Source organism: Peromyscus californicus, unplaced genomic scaffold (assembly GCF_007827085.1).
Source record: "Peromyscus californicus insignis strain IS unplaced genomic scaffold, ASM782708v3 Scaffold_15__1_contigs__length_86483966, whole genome shotgun sequence".
Taxonomy (NCBI): domain Eukaryota; kingdom Metazoa; phylum Chordata; class Mammalia; order Rodentia; family Cricetidae; genus Peromyscus; species Peromyscus californicus.
In genome coordinates this window covers 66514106-66537684 of record NW_026294447.1, presented here as the reverse complement: position 1 = coordinate 66537684, position 23579 = coordinate 66514106, and the positions used below count along the sequence as shown (strand labels likewise).

General features: G+C 42.3%; 1 protein-coding gene and 1 non-coding gene across 4 annotated transcripts in view; one reads left to right on the top strand and one right to left on the bottom strand.

The window, feature by feature from the left end:
- Dnah11 (dynein axonemal heavy chain 11) overlaps nt 1-23579 on the top strand; it is a 318597-nt gene that overhangs the window by 682 nt on the left and 294336 nt on the right. For all 3 annotated transcript variants that reach the window (XR_008218451.1, XM_052739195.1, XM_052739194.1), the window contains exons 2-8: nt 1491-1634; nt 5577-5773; nt 7110-7299; nt 8762-8861; nt 11122-11333; nt 20581-20814; nt 22450-22617. Coding sequence is in view for 2 of the 3 variants with exons in the window: in XM_052739195.1 (XP_052595155.1) it covers nt 1491-1634; nt 5577-5773; nt 7110-7299; nt 8762-8861; nt 11122-11333; nt 20581-20814; nt 22450-22617 (1245 nt within the window). In the remaining variant the exon portion in view is untranslated. The remainder of the gene's footprint in view (nt 1-1490; nt 1635-5576; nt 5774-7109; nt 7300-8761; nt 8862-11121; nt 11334-20580; nt 20815-22449; nt 22618-23579) is intronic.
- Nucleotides 20064-20170, bottom strand: LOC128111397 (U6 spliceosomal RNA). Its single transcript, XR_008218636.1, has one exon. It is a non-coding gene; the product is annotated as a U6 spliceosomal RNA (small nuclear RNA).

Below are 23579 nucleotides of genomic sequence, written 5' to 3'. Positions count from 1 at the left end.
AGGCATGCTTTTGGATCAAATAACTTCTGTTTCGGTTCCAGTGGGAACTCCGAAGTCATATCCTTTTAAACCCGACAGCAAAGTGTTTGGCAATGCCCTTAAAGCTTGAGTATTTTGTCTCAGTATCTGCTAACTATGTTTTGTCCCAGGAAGAAATAATTGCGTTCAAAAAAACAAACAAACCAAAAAACCAAACCGACATCAGCCTGGTCTACATAGTGAGTTCCAGGACATCCAGGGCTTCACCATGAGACTCCGTCAAATACACAAATAAATAAGTAAATCACCAAACAAACCAAAACATAAACCAAAAAGTCAACAACAGCAACCAAACAAGACTGGTGTCATTTAAAAGACAGAATAAACATCTTTGTTGCAAAATTATTAGTAATTTCAATTATCTTGGCAATTAAATAGTAAATTCTTTTTTGGAAGATTATAGTCATTTTATTTTTATGTGTGTGAGTGCTTTGCCTGCATGTGTGTCTGTGCACCACGGGCGTGCTTGGTGCCCACGGATGTCAGAAGAGGGGTGTAGGGTCCCCGGAACTGGAGTTACAGCTAGCTGTAAACTACAACCGTGTGGGTGCAGGGAAGGGAGCATCTTAACAGCTGAGGCATCTCTCTACTCTCCATACTTGTTTGTACACGCAGTGTGCTCTGGAAAGTTACATTAAATACAACGCTTAAAATTGTGTCCAATTGAATAATTCTCTGATGTGGTTTTCTTTAAAACTGATTTCGGTTCCATGAAGTTATAACATTACAGAAGAAAGGTGGGGAGGGGTAGCCTGAATGTGGAGCCCGTGCCCAGTGGGTTATCTTTCAGCTGTGCTGCACCTGGGGTTTATGTGTAAAGTGGGAATATCATCCCAGGTGTGGTCATTAGGACAGGTGGGAGGAGTGTTAGTATAGACCAGGAAGGTTGCATTACGGCTTTGTGAAATTTGAATATCTTTGTTTTGGTATTTTCTTAATTATAACTTTGTAAAAAAATTATATAAGTCAAAAAACCTTACGCTCATAGCACAGAAGCTGAATAGTGTAATATTTACCAAAAATGACTTAACAGTTATAGGAATGTTAAACTATTTGGCTAAACACTTCCGTTCTTTGCCTTGACAACAGAAATACAAATTAACCCCTTATGTCTTGTCATTATCTTAGTTTGGCTTATTTCCAAACAAGAGAACATTATATATATAAAAAAAACCAATGGAGATTGAAATGTTCCCATGTTTGGTTTTGTTTATGATACTCTTACCGTGTATACTGTAATAGACATGTCTCTGAAGTTGATATTTTTAAAAAGAAGACAATCTCCTTTTCCAGGACATGGAAGAGCAACAGACCAACCTTGTTTGTAAATATGGGCAAGATGCCAGGGTTTTACTTGTGTTGGCAATGTCTGCAAGTGGGATACAGCAAATCCTGCTCGTTAACAAAGAGACTGTAGTGAACTTGAACTAATTATCTTGCTCTTGTTCCAGATTCCAAGAGATGTGAAACACAAACTGGTTTATCTTGCCAAGAAGATGACTGAAAATATGGGAGAAAGTGATTTCTCCCAAACAGTTTTATTTGGGGAACTACCTTGGTCATTGCTCACACATGTAACTGCATTCCTAGATGAGGTACTGGTCTGTCTTTAATATCTGAGTCTTTTCTTTACCTCCAGACACTTGGCATTAGTTGAACAATCTCTGGCTACTTAAAAAGAAGAGCATGTAGAAGCCTTAGCTTTTTTGGCCAGATGTATGGAGTGATCACATTTAACTTATTTCTCAACTCCGTCTTGTGGTGATATATTGTGTACCCTAATAAAGCTTGCCTGAGGATCAGAGGACAGAGTCAGTCACTAGATTAGATACAGAGGTCAGGCAGTGGTGGCACACACCTTTAATCCTATCACTGGGGAGGCAGAGACCCATCTGGAGCCCTGTGAGTTAAAGGCCACACTGGAAACAGCCAGGCAGTGGTGGCACACGCCTTTAATCCCAGTAGTGGGAAGCACACAAGCCTTTAATTCCAGAAGTGATGGCAGGGCAGAGAAAGGTATATAAGGCGTGAGGAAACAGGAACTAAAGCAATTCAGCTGAGACCCTTTCCAGCGGGGACTCAGAGGATTTCAGTCAGAGGATTCATGGAAACAGGATCAGCTGAGGAGTTGTCGAGGGTGAGGTTGACTGTGGCTGTTCTGCTTCTCTGATCTTTCACCCTGATATCTGGCTCTGGGTTTTTTATTAAAAGACCATCTAAGATTCGAACAGCACCATCTATACACTAATATTGATAGGCTGTTACTCATCAGACAACTCCTCCCTTTCACTCTTCCCTGACCCCTTTCAAAACACTGGAAGCATTTACCCGCCAACTTGAACTGACTAGGTTCTGCCTGTTAGCTATAGGTTTAAGGTGTTACATTCAGGGTAGAGATGAGCTTACATTTTGGAAAATCGGTATCATCCATTTTTTTCAAATCCCTGTTAGAAAGTAGCAGCAAAATGGAGTTTCACTTATGTCAGATATCAGAAAGCCGTAGTGAAGTTAGCAATTGCTCACACACTCCCATACCCTGCAGTGTAGCTTGAGTCTGGTGTATTAAAGACTTGGTCTTCAGCATCAGGAAATGTGGCACATTTAAGAGGTGGGGCCTCATAGAAGGAAATTACATCACCGAGCATGGGCCCTTGAGGGGCTGTAGATACCACAGCCCCTTATTTTCACTTGCTTCTTCACTGCTATGAGATGAATGTCTTCCTTTGCCGTCTACTCTTGCTGTGGTATGAGGCTTGAGCATGACAGGGCCAACGTCCCATGGGCTGAACTCTGAAGCAACCTCTGTCTTAGGGATTTTTCTACAGTAACATAAATGGCTTAACCAACTCCCTGAGACAGTCAGTGGCATTTCAACGTGTGCAGGAGCTACCTTGATGCTCAACACAGACTGACTCAGTCCAGCTGGGCTGAGAGCTCAAGATACTTGGTTTCTCACCTAATGCTGTTCATCCACAGATGTTTGGGATGAAAACAAAGTAACCAGGTTCTGAAGAGCTAAACTGGTATTTTCAGAGTTAGCTGGATATTAGACTCACCTGGTGGGAGGCAGGGGGCGCTTTGGAAGGAACCAATGCCAAGGACATACCTCTTACTTGTTAATTCAGAGCTGCTGGTGTGGGAGCCAGGCTGGAGCTCCCCATGTGAGGGCGAGCATTGGGAACCATGGAGTTAGGTATTTGTCTACAAGGTCAGTTCCTCAATCTGATTGTGCAGTGAGACTCCAGTAATCAGTGTGGTCCTGTTGAGGCTGTTCATTGTAGGAAAAGGTGCTACTTACTGCATTTTGGGGTTAATTTTTATTAAAATATATTAATATAGTTAACTGGATTTTTGATATGCATATAATATACTCTTATCATATTCACCCTCCATTAACCCCTCTTCCTTCCCTGCTTCATACTTCTCAATAATCCCCCTCTGCTTCCATGCCTTTTGTGTTATTGTTTAGTTTTTAATCTAAACACAGTTTGAGTTTAATGTTGGAAAGAGTCTGAGATGAACATTGGGCAGGGAAAAAAAGCAAGGACATCACAACCGTGGTGTACTTCTCATTCCCTTTCCGGCAAGGCTGCGAATGAGCCTGAAGAACTAGATCTGGAGGGCAAACGTCCCAAGGTTTGTCATGGCTAGGTGCACACACACAGTAACTCACAGTGGTGTGCTAGGGACCCCTTAGCTCTGTCCAGCCAGGTTCTCTGTTCTTTGATCTGAGGAGAGAGCGCCATGTGCGTCCCTCGAATTTCTACTGGCTGTGTAGTTGACATTTCAAGCTAAAGTTGAACTTCTGATCTTCCCGAACCTTTTCCTTCTGGCCTTACAGTTATTCTCATATTAGTAGATGAGTATTTTGGAGTGTGTGCTGGCTAGTTTTATGTCAACTTGACACAAACTAGAGGTATCTGAAAATGCCTCCATAAGATTCATCGGGCTACAGGGCATTTCTTAATTCATTTTTGATGAGGGAGGGCACAGCCTACTGTGGGTGTTGCCATCCCTGGACTCATGGTCCTGCATTCTATAAAAAATCAGGCTGAGCAAGCCATGATGAGCAAGCCAGTAAGCAGCACCTCTCCATGGCCTCTCCATCAGCTCCTGCCTCCAGGTTCTTTCCCTGTTCGAACTCCTGCTTTGTCTTCCTTCTATAATGAACAGTGATGAGGAAGTGTAAGCCAAATAAACCCTTCCCTCCCCATGTTGCTTTGGTCATGGTGTTTCATCACAGCAATGGTGACCTTAACTATGACAGTGCTTGGTGACTCAGGCGGAGCTGCTGTAACAAAGTGCTGTAGACTCAGTTTCCTGTATAAAATAGATTTAATTCTCATAGCTCTGAGGGTTGGAAATCGAGACCAGATGGCTGGCAAGTATTAATTTGCTTGTAGGGCTCACTTTCTGGTTCCAGGTTGGTTCCTTCTAGCCACGTACCCACATGATGCAAGGGGCAAACGAGCTCCCTTTTAAGTGTCAATCCCATTTGCTAGGAGAGCTAGCCGCCTGACAGTGGCAGTGGCTCCTAGTGCCACGGATTTAAAGGTTAGGATTCCAGCACCGTCTCAGGAGAAGACATACACATGCAGATCATGATACCTGTTTTACATTGACCCTTTAAGACACAAGCCAAGTGACCTACCTGGCAAGGGTTTTCTAATACCCTATCACTTCAAATGAAGGTATATACTCTGTGTTTATACCAGAGTGGGCTTCTAATTATGGCACTTATGTGGAGGAGAGCACAGCTCCTGGTGCCTTCTCCATCCACCAAGGCCACTGAGTAGAGATTGTAAATAAACATACCGAAGCTTGACATCCAGTGGGCACCCTGCAGGAAATGGTGATCACCCTGCCTTTGGAAGGATTCCTGTCTCATTTCCCACTTCTCTACTACATCCAGTTGTACCTGAATTCTAGGGATCCAAACTCAGGTCCTCATGCTTGCACAAGTGCTTTATTCCATGGACCCACAGCCCTAGTCCAGCAGCAAATATTTCTTAATATTTAGAAATCATAGCTGGTTTTGCTGATTCTCCACGTTTTGTGGAAAAGGAGTTCTAAAAAGATCCTTGTGGTTGGATGAACATCTCTCTACTATCCAGACTTTGACCCATTAGGAAACCACCCAACTGGAGAATACTTGCTCTCTACCAGCTTCATGTGATTCAGAAAGATCATTTCTGTCAGCACACCTACCAACATGCTCAACTTGAGTTAAGAAACTTTACTCAATATAAATTCACTTATTTCCTGCAAGGTTTGAGTTATTGAGCTCCAGTGAATGCTTGGTGAATGGATAAATGAGGGGGCAAGCAGTTACTCCTTTCCATTTTACAAGAGCCTATAGCTCATGACTCAGTGTGAATGAGCCACTGACTTGGTTCACTCCTTGTAGTTTTGGTATCAAGATTATTTACAAAGTTGAGTGGTTTTGTTGACAAGAGAATTTTGTACAGTGAAAAATGTCTTCGAAGGTACTCACTGTCTGCTAATTAACTGCTTTTAAAATGTTACTCTTTCTCTAGATATTAGTCCCTATTCTTTCCAATAAGAACAACCATAAATCCTGGTCGTGTTTTGTTTCACAAGATATGGAACATCACATAGAAGTCATGAAAAATAAGATGCATGTTTTTAGGGGCAAAATATCAAGAAGAACTCTTCTACCAATTCCTACTATTGCAGAAAATATTGACCTGGACCAGCATTACTCAGTGACTAGGTAAGTAGCAGTATATACAGCTCTATACAGTATATTAAAATGAATGACTAGCATCCCCACAGAATATCATACCTCTTAAACTATTAGCAAAATAGAATTACTTTAAAATATGTCATTTTAAAATGTATTTTATTTCTTTTAAGGTATTATGTTTGTTTGTTTTGAAACCGAGTCTCGTGTAGCCCAGGTTGGCCTCAAACTCCCTGTGTAGCCAAGGGTAACCTTTAACTTCTGACCCCCCGGTTTCATATCCATGCTGGGGTTATAGGCATCGACCTCCACACCTGGGCTTTGTGCTTTCTGGGCCAGCACTCTGTCACCTGAGGTACACCTCAACTTACGGGTTACTCTCAGGAAAACTAGCAATTGTCATAATCTCAGAATTATTCCTCTGGGAAAAGTGGTGTTTAAGAATATGGTGATTCTTTATTAATTTTACTGTTAGTTATTATTTTAAATTACGTATATTGTGTATAGTTGTGTTTGGGTGTGGTGCCTGAAGTTACAGGTGGTTACGAACGATCTGACGTGGGTGGGAACCAAACTCAGGTCTTCTGGAAGAGCAGCAAGCATTCTTGACCACTGAGCAATTGCCCCAGCTCCCATTTATCAGATTTATAATATAGTAATTTTATCATTTGAGAATTTCATACAGCGTATTTTTATCATACCCACTGCTGTTCTTCCCACTAAGTCCTTGGTTTTCCCATCTCCTCCCAACTTCTGGTCCTTGATTTTTTTTTTTTTTTAAGTAACCCACTGAGTCCAGTTTAAGCTACCAATGTATACTCATGGGTGTGGGGCCATCCACAGCAGAATTGTCAACCTTAAAAACTGACTCAGTCTTCCCCAGAGGCCATCACCTGCCGGTAGCACCTCAGTTAGGGGTGGGAACTTGTGAGCTCCTCCCCACTCCATGCTGGAATGTTGCCTGGTTTGGTTTTGTGCAGGTCTTGTGAGGCATCCACAATGGCTCTGAGTTCATGAGTGCACTGGTCCGTCCTGTCCAGAAGACACTGCTTTGCTCTGCCCCTCCCCAGCCTCTGGCTCTTACAGTCTTTCTAGAGGAGTGATAAAGATGCCCCATTTGTGACTGAGCACTCTGTTGATGCTTTTTCTCTGGTCTTTAACATTTTTCTTAACATTAGAGATGTACTATACATGGAATACAATGATGCCAAACTCAAACCAGGAACATGAAAATAATGGATTTTGAAGGATATATATTGAGACAACTAGTTTATAGATGCATTAAAAAAACTATTAGTGCCATATCCTGTCTTTATTTGGATAAAGTCACTGTTGGATGCTTTTAATAATCATATAATATTTATAGGCTACAATCAGATGAGAGGAGAATACTCCATGCCATTGAATCTGTAGTCATTAAATGGTCACATCAGATCCAAGAAGCTATAGAAAAGGATTCAGCACAGCCTCTGTTGAGTGGCCTCCACCCGACCCCTGAGACAGAGCTGGACTTCTGGACTATGAGGCATGATAACCTGAAATGCATATACCAGCAAGTGAGTAGAGAGTGCTGGAATTGTTTCTAAATCAAAGGAGCAGAGTCAGCTCTGGGATGGACAGCATTACTTGGTCATTTTAGAAGTCTAACAGTCTTTGTAGGACTTAGAAGACTGCACTTTTTCTTACTCCACGATGCTGTCTATAGGGTATGCATTTGTTTTAAGTTAGTGAAAACAGATTGCTTTTATAAGGATATTTTGGTAGCATCTGAGATCATTGGAAATACCATTTAACAGGAGAAAGAGCAGTTCAATGGGTGTAAAAGGCTGGAGATGGCAAGGTTAATTACTGTCTTAGTTTGGATTTGAATCGTGGTAAAATGATAACTAAAAACAACTTGGGGAAGAAAAGGGTTTATTTTATCTTAGAGTTTGTAGTTCATCCAGGGATGTCATGGCAGAAACTCAAGGCAGGGACCTGGAGGCAGGAGCTGATGCAGAGGCCTTGAAGGAGTGCTGCTGACTGGCTTGCTTCCCACAGTTTGCACCAGCCTGGGATGGCACCACCCACAGTAAGCTAGGCCCTCCATCAATCACTAATTAAGAAATGGCATTACAGACTTGACTATAGGCAAATCTTATGGAGGCATTTTCTCAATTGAGAGTTCCTCTTCCCAAGTGACTCTAGATCAGTGGTTCTCAACCTGAGGGTTGTGACCCCTTTGGAAGTTGAATGACCCTTTCCCAGGAGTCACATATTGGATATACTACATATCAGATATTTACACTGCAACTCATAACAGTAGCAAAATTACACGTATGAAGTAGCAATGAAAATAATTGTGTGGTTGAGGGTCACCACAGCCTGAGGAGCTGTATTAAAGGGTGGCAGCATTAGGAAGGTTGAGAACCACTGCTCTAGACTGTGTTAAGCTGACACACAGCGAGCAAGCACAATTACTGTGGCCAGTCAGATTTGGGGGGAGTAGGATATTGCTTGGCTGTGGAAGAACTAACTTTGGTCTCTCTGCTGGATACTTCCTGTCAACTGACTGACTATAATATTCTAAAAACTGTTCTGTTTATCCATGTTTCTCCTGATAGGGGATTTTCTGAAACAGATCATTAGCAATTTATATGTATAATATGTATACCCACTTTTTGGAAAAACTAAATGCAAAAATAAAATACAAACTTTTGAAAACATTTATTTAAACTTGTTTTCATCTTGAAACCTGTATGCCCCTGAGTCTCAAGTACTGTTCATATCACCAATAAGTGCTGAGCCTGATGTCCTGAGTTCAATCACAGTGCCCACAAGTAAAAGAGAGGTGATACCAGCAAGCTGACCTCTGACCTCCACGTGTGCCTATTCATACACACACCCAAAATTTTAAAAAATAAATGTAATAAAAAATACTGTGCATATTGCGTGAGTGGGATATAATGTAAGATTTTAGAGAGTAGATTTATTTAGTAAACTGGTTTGTTATTTATTCAAGTGTTTTTTCCATTTTAGCTTCAGGCTCCTATTGTCCTCAAGATGGTTAAGATCCTGGCAGCAAGACAGAGCAGCTATTTTCCTGCTCTGAAGGACATCGTCACCACTGTGGAGAATGGTAAGACCCCCGGATCCTCCTCCTGGGCTGCCATCAGTGTCCCAGCCATCTGCGCCCACTCAGCCTCCCAGTCTGCCTGCTACTCAGAGTGCGGCCATGTAGGACATGCCCCTGGTTCTTCTGTTCATCCGCACCCACCCAGTAACCTCAGGGAGCAGGTTTAGCTGGAAGGTGTATAAGGGAGCGGAGGCCATCCCTCTTTAGCTGGTGTCCATGAAAGCCCTTAGTAGAGGTTTCCAGACAGCACTTGGGCTGTGTGTGGTCTTGGGATTCACTCAGAATCTTCCATGGGTTGATTTCTGATTTCTTGGCTGACATGTGCCCAGTCACTGTGGATGTTTTGGTAAAGATTAGATCCATAGAACAGAAAATTGTGAGGTGTCCAGCTAAAATTTCCTCCTTAGTGTTCTCTTTTAGTCTCTCCCAAAGGTGACAGCCCTCTCCAGCTTCCTGACTTGTTCATTTATTTGTCAATATTTAAGCAAATACAGGTATATATGGTACTGAAGGATACATCTTACAATTAAAGTTAAACAAATAACTGTTTTTGCATTTTGCTTGTTTCCAACATTAGAATACTTTTATTCTCCTGTGTGCTGTTTGGAAGTGATTTAAAATTCACTTTGAAATATCTAGTTTTACATTTGCCTCATAGAATTGTATTTGAAAAGATGGGAAGGAGTGGTTAGTGTCTCATTACTGGATTTCCAGTTTTCTTAGCTTATTAGCTATTTGGAAGTTGCTAGGATTCTAGCTTCCCAATGGCTAAATTGTCCTCCCCACACCTCCACTGGTGGACTTGCTATGGGACATAGGGCAGTGTTTCTCACCCTAGTCATGGTAAGTCGTGGTTACATGGTTCTTTGTTCTGACAGGCCATCCAGCTATCAGTTTGTTAATAGCACCCTTCACTACTACCCACTATCCCCATCCCAACTGTGATAAACTTAAGCGTCCCTCAGACATCATCATCTCCTGGAGGGAAACTCTCTTCTCTGAGAACCACTGGATGGAGCTTTCATATACACCTGCAGGAAGCTCTAAGCATGTTATTTTTTTTCTCTCAACAAATAGAAGCAAATGACATTTTTCTTCTGCTAAGAAAATATAAGATGAACGTATCATGTGAACATAGCTGTAGGAATGAGTCCTGGGGCTCTTCAGAACATTGTGAACACACAACCTGGAGATTCAGAGAAAAAACTTCAGTGGCTCAAACCCATGGTTACCTAGAGGTAGAAGACCCATTCTGAAGACATACCTCAGACTGAAGTCAGCAGACATGCTTAGCACATTCAAAGGGCACTTAACTGTGGTGCTGTTATTTAATTTCTAAATTAACGTTGATAAATATATATCAATCTCAGTATACTCATGCATGTGGGAGAGGAAATGGCCCAGGACCCTGTCTCTTCTCGAGGCTTTATTAGCGGGTGGAAGGCTGAGTTGGTTACCTATTAAGTCTAGCAGTGGGTGTGAGAGACAAAAGTCAACAGAATTTTCTTGTTTGTCTTTGACATGAATCCTTGGGAATAACCACCAAAAAGTAAAGCTTAGCTTTGTTCTTCACCTTTAAATACAGCCCACAACCAGCTTTGGGTGAGAGACAATTTTAGGATCAAAGTGAGAATCTTTTCTTACTCTCACATGCTTAACATGGTTTTTATTCCAATAAAATTTTCCTATAATATTAGTCTTCATATAGTGTGAGTTTTGTGGCATTTAGATCACTCGTGGTGTAATTATCACACCTCCTATGTGATTCCAAACTGTTTCCATCACCATGCCTAATGAGTTTAGCCAGATCTTAGTAAACAACGTAGTAGAAGGTTCCCTATTCGCTGCACTAATTACTCATAGGCGACTGACATGAGGTGGTGCATTGTGCCTGTCCTGAGTGTTCTGGAGAAGCTTGGCATCCTGGCTGTGAGGTGAGGACCACACAGATGCTTTGTTCCCACGAGGTTTCCAGCTCTCTTTAGACTCGGAGGTTCCCTTCCCTGTGGGTCTTCAGCCACAATTACTTATGGTCTGTGAGTAACTAGATCAGTGGCCTCCAGGGAGGCCGAGTTACAAATGGGCAGTCTCTAGCCCTCCAAACTGCTCACATGTAGACTGCAGGATAGATAACAGAATGGGAATGTCGACAGCATTTATGACTATCTTGAATGACAGTTGTCTTGGGTTTGTTAAGTGTTTTTAATTTAAAAAAGAGAGAAAAAGGGCACTGTGTGACATGAATGGTACTTCCCTTTTTCAGCTCTTCTTGAAGCTCATGATGTGGAACTTCACCTAAGACCTCTGAGGAGGCACATTCAAGGTCTCCAGGAGGCAGAATTCCCACAGACCCGAAGCCTAATTGCTCCATTGTTTCACACCATCTGTCTTATCTGGAGTCATTCTAAGTTTTATAACACCCCTGCTCGGGTTATAGTTTTACTACAAGAGTTTTGTAACCTCTTCATTGACCAGGTATGAAGCATTGACAGTTAAGGACAGTAAGAATCATTGCCTTCATTAACCCGATAATAGCAAACCTAATAATGGATAGATCTTGATGACACCATTTCCCTTCTACTTTCAGGCAGGACTTGTGAACTAGAAATGGCCAGGTGACTTCCCATCTTACACAGTACTCAGGCAGTTCTCGAAATAAGTCAAAGAACAAACTGGTTCTGGGTTTTGTTTATTTAAACAAATTTAAGGTAGCTTCCAGCAAAAGGCCCAGGGTCATGCTTTGTACTTTCTGGTTTCTCTCAGTTTCTGTAGGAGTGTTGGCTGATGGGAGGAAGAAAATTACTCAAAATCAATTATCCTTGAAAAACAGTAATGGGATTATATGGAAAGAATTCTGATTCATTGTTTTTAAATTTGCTTGTTTCTGTACTCCTTGCTCAGCTTGGGAACTGTCTTTTTGAAAATGATTGGATCCCCCACCACCACTCCCACTGCCTGGCACCTTTGTGTGTGAACTTCCATCCTCCTATCCACAAACGCCTGAGAACAACACCCAATAAGAGTTGAGAGATGCTTGGGCACCACCATGTGGTCTTTGTTGATGGGGCTGCTATCCCTAAGTGGCCCAGGATGACAAACAACTCAAATGGCTTTTCTCACAGTGCACAGTCTGCAGCCAGGGGGAGGTCAGGGTCAAGTTCTGTGGAGGGAGCTCTGTTTTGTAGGCAGCCAGCCTCTCCTTGTGAAGCCACAGTCCTGTTGGGTCTGAAAAACAAAAACAGAAAAAAACAATAGCGTTTAGCCCAGGCTGGCCCTGAACTTGCTGTGTAGCCGAGGATGGTCTTAGACTCCCAGGTCTCCTGCTTTGCCCTCCTGAGTGCTGATGTCACACCCAGCTGGGGCCCACTCTTCTAATGTCATTTGTCCTTAGTTACATGCTAAAACCCCTAAGTCCATGTAGAATCTTCACGGTTAAGGATGACGCCAGACTCCACAGATGTGTGAACTTCAGAGATCCTAGAGCAGTGTTTCTCGGCCTTCCAACGCTGCAACCTTTTCATACAGCTCTTCATGTGGTGACCACAAAATTACTGTGTTGCTACTTCATAACTGCAATTTTGCTACTGTTATGAATTGTAATGTAAATATCTGACATGCAACCCCTGTGACAGGGTCACTCCACCCACAGGTTGAAAACCACTGTTTTAGAGTGTGTCATTTGTGGGGGACCAGCCCCCACTTTTACAACCAGGGTACCCTTGAGCAAGGAGAAATAGGAAATATTTAGATAGAAAGAGATACCTAGACAATGAGAGAAAAGACAGAAACAGAGGATAGCCTCAGGAGGGACTGGGTCAAAATTCACCAGCCCAGAACTTTATTCAAAAGGGCTTTTTATAACAGTGTCAAGGGGCGAGGCTAAAAGACCTTCCCCTGCTAGATACAACCAAATGTAGACCCTTCCAAACACCTTGTACCCAGGCCCGTGGCCCAATAATCCTCTTATGCAGTCCTGCTGGGTAAAGCCTGTAGCTGGAGAGTTCCTCTCCAGCTCCCACCAAGCCCTGGCAGTCCTGCAGCCCACTTATAAAATAAATACACCGACTCTTATATTGTTTAAACTGTTTGGCCTAATGGCTCAGGCTTCTAGCTATCTAGTTCTTACATCTTAAATTAACCTATTTCTATAAATCTATACCTTGCCACATGACTCGTGGCTTACCAGTATCTTACATGTTGGTACTCATGGCTGCGGCTGGTAGTGTCTCCTGACTCAGCCTTCCTGTTCCCAGAATTCTCTTCTCTGCTTGTCCCGCCTATACTTCCTGCCTGGCTACTGGCCAATCAGCATTTTCTTTATACAGAGCAATATCCACAGCAAAAGCCTCTAGGAAACCTCGGTGGGTTCCAACAGTCATTGACTTGTTAATTTCCCTCCTCCTGTCTCTTATGGAGAGGTTCAGGAATATATAGGAGGGCTTTGGACACACACCAGCTGGACTCTAACCCACTTACTTAAAGGAAGTTGAATACTTCCCAAGTTCCTCCAGTTAGTGGTATCGTGAGGGCCAGAAGAGATAACATGGTGCCTGGTATTTAACAGGAGCTCAGCAAAAGGTCAATCCTTGTCCTCTCATCAGATTATGGACTGGCAGGCTGGCTGTGGCTATTGATGGGGGTAGATAGCAGTGAGTCAGTTCCTTGCTGTGTTTTATCAACATCTCCTCTGGTTTTATTCTGTTTCTGTCCTTTGAGAGCCAGACTCTGTCTTGCTCTGTGGGTAAGCAGGTACCTGCTGCCAGCCGCTTGCTTCTCTGAGTGAGCCAGAAGCAGCTTGTTGCACTTGAGCCAGCTCTCCTCCCTGACCCCTGACCCCCTTCTCAGTCTGAAAATTACCCAAACCATTTCATTGCAAAGCTCTGTTGTCTACGCCTTATGAGATAGTCCTGGTTACCTTGAAACTTGGCAAGCTATTATCTTGGTTCCAGGTCTGTGTCAACAGCCAGAGCTGCCAAGCTCCTGAGGAAATACTGTAGCTTCTCTGGTTCCTTAGTCTGGTTTCTGCCCAAAGGTTCCTTTGACCTGATTTCCATGATTCCCCAAGTAGCATATCAACTTTGTAGTAAGCTTGCCCCAACATGTTAGCAATCTAAAATCACCAATGAGCCAACTCTGGTACTGGATTCTCTAAAGATCAAATTCCCTTTCCTTCTCCCATTGTTTTTTGTCAGGGTCTTAAAAAAAAGTGTGTGTGTGTATACGTGTATGTGTATGTTGTGATGCACACACATGATGATATCTGGAGTCTTCCTGAATCACTCACCACCTTATTCTTTGAGACAGGACCCCTCACTGATCCTGGTAGTGGGAATCAGGAACTCTGGGGATCCATCTCTCTGACTACCCTGCTCTGATTATACATGTGCAAGACCACACAGCTTCTCTGTGGGTGTTGGGGGGGTGTCAAACTTAGGTCTTCATGCTTCTGTGGCTGTTGTTTTACTAAGCCCTACCCCCAAGAACTTCCTTCCTTTCTTTTTTCTTTTTTTTTCTTTTTTTTTTGGGGGGGGGGATATAGAGTCTTGCTATGTACAAACTGGTGCGGAACACTCTAGGTAGCCTAGGATAGCCTTGAGCTTATGATCCTCCTGTTTCTGATTCTTGACTGCTGGGAATACAGGGTATACGATACCATGCCAGTACTTAAAACAAATCAAAACCACAAGGTTTAACTGTGTACCCCTGGCCAGCCTGGAACTCATAGAGATCCACACACCTCTGTCTCCTGAGTGCTGGGATTAAAGGCATCCACTGTCATGCACAGACTGAGTACTTTTTTAAAATTCCATTTTATTTATTTGTGTGTGTGTCTCTCTGTGTGTGTGAGAGAGTGTGTGCGTGTGCGTGTGTGTATCTGTGTGCTGGTGGCCATGCTGCCATGTCCATGTGGAAGTCAGAAAATAAGTTCTGGGAGTTGGTTCTTTTCTCCTGCCATGTGGGTCTATGGGATTGAACTCGGGTCATCAGGTTTAGCAGCAGGTGCCTTTACCTGCTGAGCCATCTTGCCAGCCCTGCATAGTACTTTTTAATTTAAAAATATCAATACTAATACTTAGGTTATATAGATTTCATTTCAGTTCCAGCCTCCAGCCTACACTGAAAAGTCAAAGATCCTGTCACACTGCCTTTGCCATCCCCACTGGCACAGTTGGTTGCTGGAATCCCGGGTCCCCCTGAAGGTGGGTTAGGAGCTGTCCAGAAGGTGGTGGTGTCCATTGCCTGCTGCTCCCATCTGCTGCATTCATTATCAGCTGGTTCTACTTTAGTAGCAAATATATTTGTTTTTACTTGTCTTACAGTGACCAGTAACATCATTCTTTAGGCCAGCCCCATGAAAAACATCATCTGCTTGTTGGCATGGTAACATATACAAGCTCTGGTAATGGGGTCTTCCCTTGATGCCTGGGGGCATTTCTCTATTAACTTGACACTACTGTGTTGTCATTATGCATTAGCACTCATCTGGTCTTACTTATCTAGTCCATGGTATGATTTCTCTTTTCTAGAGGTTGCCATCCACAGGTTCTAGATAAAGAAGGCTAAGTTTGAACAGCATGTCTTGGACAAAGGGTGTGTTAATAGTTAGCAAAATTATGAGTCGATAAAGTATATAAAAAGAATAGGAGAGCAGCTGGGAAATAGAAGCAAGCTGGCATACTAATACATTGGCCATTGACAATTAATTGGCTCATGGATAATAAACTCATCAGCAGTATAGTTGTCCCTCAGTATCTGGGGGATTGAGCTCAGGTCATCACGCTTAGTAGCAAATGCTGTTGCCTGCTGAGCCATCTCACTGGCTCTATCTAGTGCTTTTTAATTAAAAACATCACCCAAACAGTATGGATACTAACATGGTAGGACCTACTATAGCTACCAAACCCAATATAAAGATCTAGTATTTGCACGCAATCTATGCGTGCCATTCCGTGTGCTTTAAATCACCTCCAAATTGCCTGCAGTGCCCTATAATGCAATGCAAATGAGATGTAAATAGTTGTTCTAATATATTGCTCAGAGAATGGTGACAATAAAGAGCCCCTATAGGCTCAGATGGGTTTTTTAAATGCGTGTGATCCATGGTTTTAAATAAGGAACCTGTAGATGTGCAAGACTGACTGTGTTTTACCTTAAAAGGCTTCTGCTGTGGGGCTAGGTGCTCTCGAGGGTCTCCTAAGCCATAATCTTCATTTTGCAGATAAGAGAATCGACCAATGAGACAACTTAGCTGATGACACAAAAGTAATTAGCAGTTCCTAGCTTGATGAACACGTGTCCTGACTTCTGCCATGCTCTTGCCCTGACATTCTCTGCTGCCCAGTGCAAGGAGATAGACTGAGTGTTGCTGTCTGGGATGTTAAGGACCAGTGACTTGTCTCAGGAGGTTCTGTGTGGATAGAAAGCTAATTGGCTGTGATGGACTTGGCTGGCTCTCACAGAGGCGTCGGAATGGAAACGGGATGACTTGTCACTTTATATGTAGGTAATTAGGTAAGAGGAGGCTGCTGCAACAGGAAGACAATTGAATTACCACCATCGACTTTTCAGTTCCAAACTGTTACAGAATGCATATAGAAGATCTGTGGAGTGTACCATATACCATAGCAAAAACCAACTGTCTTGAAACTCAGACCATGAAAGGAATATTCATAGTTATCTGTAACACGAGTCTTAAAGGTCTTATTAATAAAAACAAACCCAGAGCCAGGTATTGGGGTGAACGCTGAAAGATCAGAGAGACAGAACAGGCCACAGCTAACCTCACTTTGCCAATTTCTCAGCTGATCTCATTTCCTCAGACTGGAAGCCTCTGAGTTCTCATCCGAATGGATCGCAGCTGAACTGCTGCTCAAAAGCCTAAAAACTTAACCAGACTCTAGTTCCTGGTTTTCACACCTTATATACCTTTCTGCTTCCTTCCATCACTTCCTGGGATTAAAGGCGTGTGTCACCATGCCTGGATGTTTCCAGTGTGGCTTTGAACTCACAGAGATCCAGATGGATTTCTGCCTCTGGAATGCTAGAATTAAAGGCGTGTGCTACCACTGCCTAACCTCTATGTTTACTATTAGGGCTGTTCTGTTCTCTGACCCCAGATAAGTTTATTAGGGTGCACTATTTTGGGGAACACAATATCACCACAGTTTTATCTGTAAAATGTTAACAGCCTTCATGTGGCCATTAATTGTCTGTCTAGCCTGAGTGGGAAATAAGAATGTAGATAGGAAACAACTTGTAGAATTATAATCAGTAGGGTTTACAGATAACAGGCAAATGTTTTTCTTATTGCTTTTCAAATGACACAGAGCCTATGTTGCATGTAGAGCTTTTGCATTAGTGGGAGACAGGGAAGTCTTACATCTTCATGAGAGGAACAAAAAGACCTCCTGTGTATCGTGTGGAATACCATGATGGCTTTCATTCCAGTCCCCATTGAGGTGTGGGGCAACTTTCTAAGCAGCCACAAAATGACACACACTTTTTTTTTATTACTACATACAAGATACATTTGTTTTGACCACTCCTCACCCTCCCCTCCCAACTCCTCCCAGATCACTCTTTCCATATCCCACATCTGCCTGACACCTTCACACACGCGCGCACACACACACACACACACACACACACACACACACACACACACACAATCTACTGAGTCCCATTAGTGCTGTCTGTATCCACATGTGCGTAGGACTAGTAGCCCCACCCCTGAGTAAAGCTGACTTTTTCTTCAGCCATCCCCCACCTGCAGCATCTTAACTAGGAGTGGCCTTTATGAACCTCCCCATCTATGCTGGAATATTGACCTGATTGGTCTTGTACAGAATGTTGTGTAGAATTTGTAGTTGTTGAGAGTTCATGAGCTCATCTGCCTGTCATGTCTAGGAGACACTGTTTGTCAGCTGTCCTCCACAACCTCTGGCTTTTAGAAATTTTCTGTCCCTTCTCTAATGATGCTCCATGAGCCTTGTAGAGAGGAATGTGATATATATGTGTGTGTATGACACACACACACACACACACACACACACACACACACACACACATATATTTTGTGTGTGTGTGTGTTGTGAGAGAGAGAGAGAGAGAGAGAGAGAGAGAGAGAGAGAGAGAGAGAGATTGTGTGTATGTGTCTTAGTTACGGTTTCTATTGCTATGAAGAGACACCATGATCACAAACAACTCTTATAAAGGAAAACATTTAATTGAGGTGGCTTGCTTACAGTTTCAGAGGTTCAGTCCATTCTCATCACGGTGGGGAGCATGGCGTCATGCAGGCAGACATGGTACTGGCTTCATCTTGATCATAAGGCAACAGGAAGTGGACTGTGACAATGGGCAGTATCTTGAGTATAGGAAACCTTGTTCCCACAGTGATGTACTTCCTTCAACAAGGTCATACCTACTCCGACAAAGCCACACCTCCTGATAGTACCACTTCCTGAATTTATGGGATGTGCATACCATAGTCATTTATTCTCTGCACTTCCATTTTTATGGTTCCCCATATTAAATTCTGTACACTGTAAAAAAAAAAAAAAGCTTCTGATAAAGGATGACCACTGCACTAATGTGAGGGTCTATGAATAAATGTTTAAAAAGCTGTTAGATGCTACATATCAGTTTAGCATACCATTAGGAGTTTCTGTTGCAGGGTCTATGACTTCTGTAGTCACAGGTTCTTGGTCAAGTTTATGGTGCCAAGCATGAGTTCCCTTCAGCTGAACAGGCCTTAAGTCTGGTCAGATAGCTGTTGGTTACCCTTAAAGATCTTTATGTCATTGTTGGGCATTTCTTGCTGTATAAGTCTTTAATGTGGTTCACAAGGTTCACAGTTGGGTGTGACTGTTGGTACCTTCCTCTCCCAGCAGCCTGCCTACTACCTTGTGGTACTATGAAAGCTGGCCATTGGGGAAGAGGCTTCCAGTTCATTACCAGCTTGATTTTTCCAAGTCCTGTGACCAAAGTGTGTTTTGTATTCAGCAATAGGGTCTTACCATCAAATTCTGGTGGGCAACCAAGTGCAACAGCAATAGTTTTATTGCTTTGAGGGTTTTGGGGGACCCTCTTGACCAGCAACCTCCAGGGAGACATCTCACACATTAGGACTAGGCCTTCTCTATTGTGGTCTATGGTTTTGGGGAATAGCATTATTCCTCCATGCAGGGTAGTTACAATTAAATTCTATTTTATTATTTTTTTTAATTTATGTTATCTCTCATCTTACCCACCTCTGTTTTAATCCTCTTTCCCCCCCCATTCATACCTCTATGTTCTATCCCCTCTTTTAAACTCTTTCCATCCCCCCTCCCTCAATGGTCCTCTTCGACTTTCCTGGAATCTTTTCTTAAATCCTCTCACTCCAATGCAGTGTCGTTTCTGATGCTGGGTTGTGTTTCTTGTACACAACAAGAAGGTGGATCCTGTTCCTCAGTCCATCCAGTTATCTTGTCTTTTGGTTGGGGAGTTGGCGCCATGGAGACTTGAAGTTTTCCTGGAGAAGTGTGCGTTGATTGATGCCAATTTGCTGCTTTGTAGAGCAGTCATGATGTCATTTGTTTTCCTCCCAAGCCCCTTGACCACGCTTGTTCTCTCTTCAGTGCCAATATTCCTTCTAGTATTCTTTCTATAAGGCTGGTTCGGCAGACTCAATCTCTTTTGACCTAATTTGTATCATGGAAAATTTGTGTTGTCTCCAAATTAGGAGTTTATTTCTGTTCTCTTTATGTTCATTTGGGTGTTTGTTCATTTCCTCTTTAAACTCTGAAGACTCACTGGTCTGAATTACTGCTTTTGTCCCTCTCTCTCCCATCTGTATCTAAAAAAAAAAAAATTCACATGGCATGGCTCAGCTCGATCATGTGTGTGTCCCATGATGCTGATTATTCTGCCCAGCAAAAAGGTCTGCTAATGGGAAAGAAATTCCAGAGTTAGGCTCCACATAACTAGCTCTTTTTTTTGGATTTTGTCTTGTTTTTTGAGACAGGATTTCTCTGTGTTGTTTTGGTGCCTATCCTGGACCTTGCTCTGTAGTCCAGGCTGGCCTCGAACTCACAGAGATCTGCCTGTCTCTGCCTCCCGAGTGCTGGGATTAAAGGTGTGCACCACTGCTGCCTGGCATAACTAGCTCTTTTTACCTTTTTTTTTTTTTTTTTTTTTTTTTTTTTTTTTTTTTTTTTTTTAAAAAATATGGAACGCTTCACGTATTTGCGTGTCATCCTTGCGCAGGGGCCATGCTAATCTTCTCTGTATCGTTCCAATTTTAGTATATGTGCTGCCGAAGCGAGCACTCTTTTTACCTTTGCAAGTGACCCCATAACATTAGTAGAGTGACCACCCTCTGAAAACCCATTTTCTGACGGATGGCCCTGCTGGCTCGTGTGTTTCTTTATGTGAAAATCGAATTGTCCAGAATATTGACTGGTAGAATATCTGTGCAATGTTGTCATTCATATGAGACAGTAAAAATTCTGTCTTCACTAGAATGTGTCCATCTGGAAGCAGCAGGCATCCCTCACATTGTTCTCACGTGACATGTCATCAAAGCTCAAGTATCTAAATGTCTAGGGTTTGTGCTTTTGTTTCAACAGCATTGTTGGCTCAGTTTAGAAAGCATCATTTAAAATGTTTAACTCAGACGGTTACAATGAAAAAAAAAGAAATATATTTTTGATCAAGGTTCCTTCTAATTAAATCCTAGGCAAGAACATACCTGTCACCTGAAGATCTTTTGAAGGGAGAAATTGAAGACGCACTGGAAAAGGTGCAGGTGGCCATCAGGATCTTAAAGACTTTCCAAAATTCTTTTTTCAAGTCTAGAGAAGGATTGGCAAGCTACTTCACAGGAAATACGGAGTGGAGACCCTGGGATTTCCAGTCTCACCTGGTGTTTGGCAGATTTAACAAGTTTCTTGACCGGCTGATAAAAATAGAGGTATTCGTTTATCTTGTTACATGTGGGTGAGGTCAAGAAGCTCGTGGTTTGTCATGTGACTCATGTGATTGGGAAGTCCTGCTCTAAGGAAAGAAGGAAGGCTTTAGAAGCTTTAGCTTTGTGGCTTTTTTTTTTATTCCTTTCCTCCCTCCCTCTCTTCTTTCTTTTCTCTGGCACTGGAGATCACACTCGACCTTGCATATATACCTGGTAAGCCCTCTACACAGACACACACCCCTGGCTCTATTGAGACAGGGCCCCACTATGTGGCTCAGGTAAGTCTTGAACTCTGTCCTCTTGCCTCTTCCTCCAAAGTGCTGGAATGACAGGAGTGGACCCCCATCCTACACCCTACTTTTTATACATTTTAAAGCTATTATTACATAAAAGAGTGAGTAAATCTCTTTACCTGTCAGTGACTAGACATAATTTCTCAAGTGCCTGTGGAAAATTATGAAACAGGAAGCTGTAAAGGAATCACCCTTCCTGTAAATGCTGAAAAAGAAACGTATGAAACTTGAAAGTAAAATTTCATTCTTGAAAACCCACTTGATAATTTAAAGTATTACACTGTCATTTCTTCTGTTTAAAAAATTCTTTGTTTATGACAAAGTCTCACTATATAGCCCAAACTGTCCCAAACTTGGTGCTTCAGAGTCCTATCCTCCTACTCAACCCTCTCATGGCTGGCATTCACACTGTCACATAAATAGATGTATTTATACCATGCACAGTATATAATATAAATGCTATAGAATTAATTAGTAAAATTATTCATAGAACTAAAACATATGGAAAATTTACTTTGCATAAGTATTTTGTCTGCATGTGTGGCTATGCATCACATGCATGCAGCTCCTGTGGAGGCCTGAAGAGAGCACAGAATCCCTTGGAACCGGAGTTACCCTCCATTGTCAGGCACCATGTGGGTGCTGGGAATCAACTCAGGTCATCTAGAAGAACAGCCAGGACTCTTAACCGCTGAACACTCTCTCCAGTCCTGTGTATAAGTATTTTAAAAAATTACAAAAACCTAGAATGTAAAAATTGAATGCATAAACTTTTGTGTTGAGTCTATCACCTTAGGCTTCTTTGGAACTGATGACACAGCCTCCTTTTCAAGTTGTCAAGTTTTATGCAGATTTGACATTTTATCATTTATGTAAGATTTGCTGAATTTCATTCAAGACCAGATATTTATGTGAAAATTCTTATTGTTGGTTAGCTTGAATGCCACTAAAGTCTCAGAAACACTTAAGGGCTATTTGCCTCCCTCCTGTAGACAGTCTCTGGGTTTCCCCTCCAGTCATGGTGCTGGATCACTGCCAAGTGTAGGTGGCCAAGGCCAAGAATGTTTTCTATCATCCAGGGAGCTGCCTGCTTTGCTGTTAGGATTGCACTCAGGTTCACGGGTACACTAGGTGCTGTCTCCACTGTGAGGTACCTTTCAGTGATTTAAAATGGAGTGTGATTTTAAAAATCAGCATTTGCTCTCTTCAGTGAAATCAGCAGCATTAGTTTTCTGTGTTGTAAGTGCCCATTGATTCTGAATGTTTGAAAATGTTTGGATTGGAATCTCTAAAATCTCCTTTGTTGCTGAAGATGACAGAAAGGTCTTTACTATTTTTTACAAAGGACATGTTTGTCACCATACTGGAATTTGAAAAACTGGAAAGACTGGAATTTGGTGGCACCAAGGGAGCAATCCTAAATGCGCAAATCCATGTGATGAGCGAAGAATTTATAGAATGCTGTAAAGTTTTTCAACAGAGCATTTATGACCCATCTGACTGTGATGACATGGTAATATTATTCATTTTCCTTTTAACTCTGTAGGACTGTATCATTTCAAAGCTAAAAAGGGAGGTAGATCACAGTGATGGTGCAGGCTATCCAGGCAGACTTTTGTAGGACCTAAAGATGTTAATGACTCTCTTCAATTCTCCGAGCTCCTTGTTGAAGACTGGGGACCAGAGTTGAGCTTTCAGTTCAGAGCTCTTAGACAACCATGGGCCTCAGTCTAGGTCAGTTTCATGTGAACATCAAAAAGGAGTTTCCTGTATTCACATTTACTGATCTGCTTGTCCAGTGTCCGTGTAACTTACATGCTTTATTTTGAGCTTTTCTGTGTGGATTTTGGTCTGTTGATTAATTAGTTTCACCACCATCATTACATCATTACTAACACGCATATTGTCACACAATTTCTGTTATCTGTAACTATTAATAATTTCATATTTTGAACTTCAGAGAATTGGGGAAGGTTTCTGATTTAAACTGCTTTTGGTTTCTATCCCTCCGAGCATGCTGGTGACCAGTGAATTCCCTGTGAGCCTTTGTCCAGTTCCAGGATAAAGAGCTTTTTATGTGGTTTGCCTAAACCAGAAATTTGAGTTTGAAAAAGGAGGAGAAAAATTTAGTTTACCTTTAGAAAAATATGGAATGTAAGTTTATTCACTCTCATGTTTGTATTGTTCAATCTTTGAAACTTAGGAGTGCAGTGTGTCAGCTCTGTAAGGATGTGGTTAGCAGACCTGATGCTTCTGAAGTCTAGTGGCTCAGGGAAGTGCAGTCAATGTCGCCATAGTCAGGGGCTCTCTACAATGTTTCTCTGTAGTTTATGGAAAAGCAGGAGGAGTATAGTAACAATTACTCCAAGCTCATCCCTAGAGCCCTAGCAGGCACCAGGAAGATATTCAGGATGTGGGCTGTCCTGGGAGCCAGCAGCTCAGCCTACGTGATGACCTTGTGGAGGACTGTGAGTC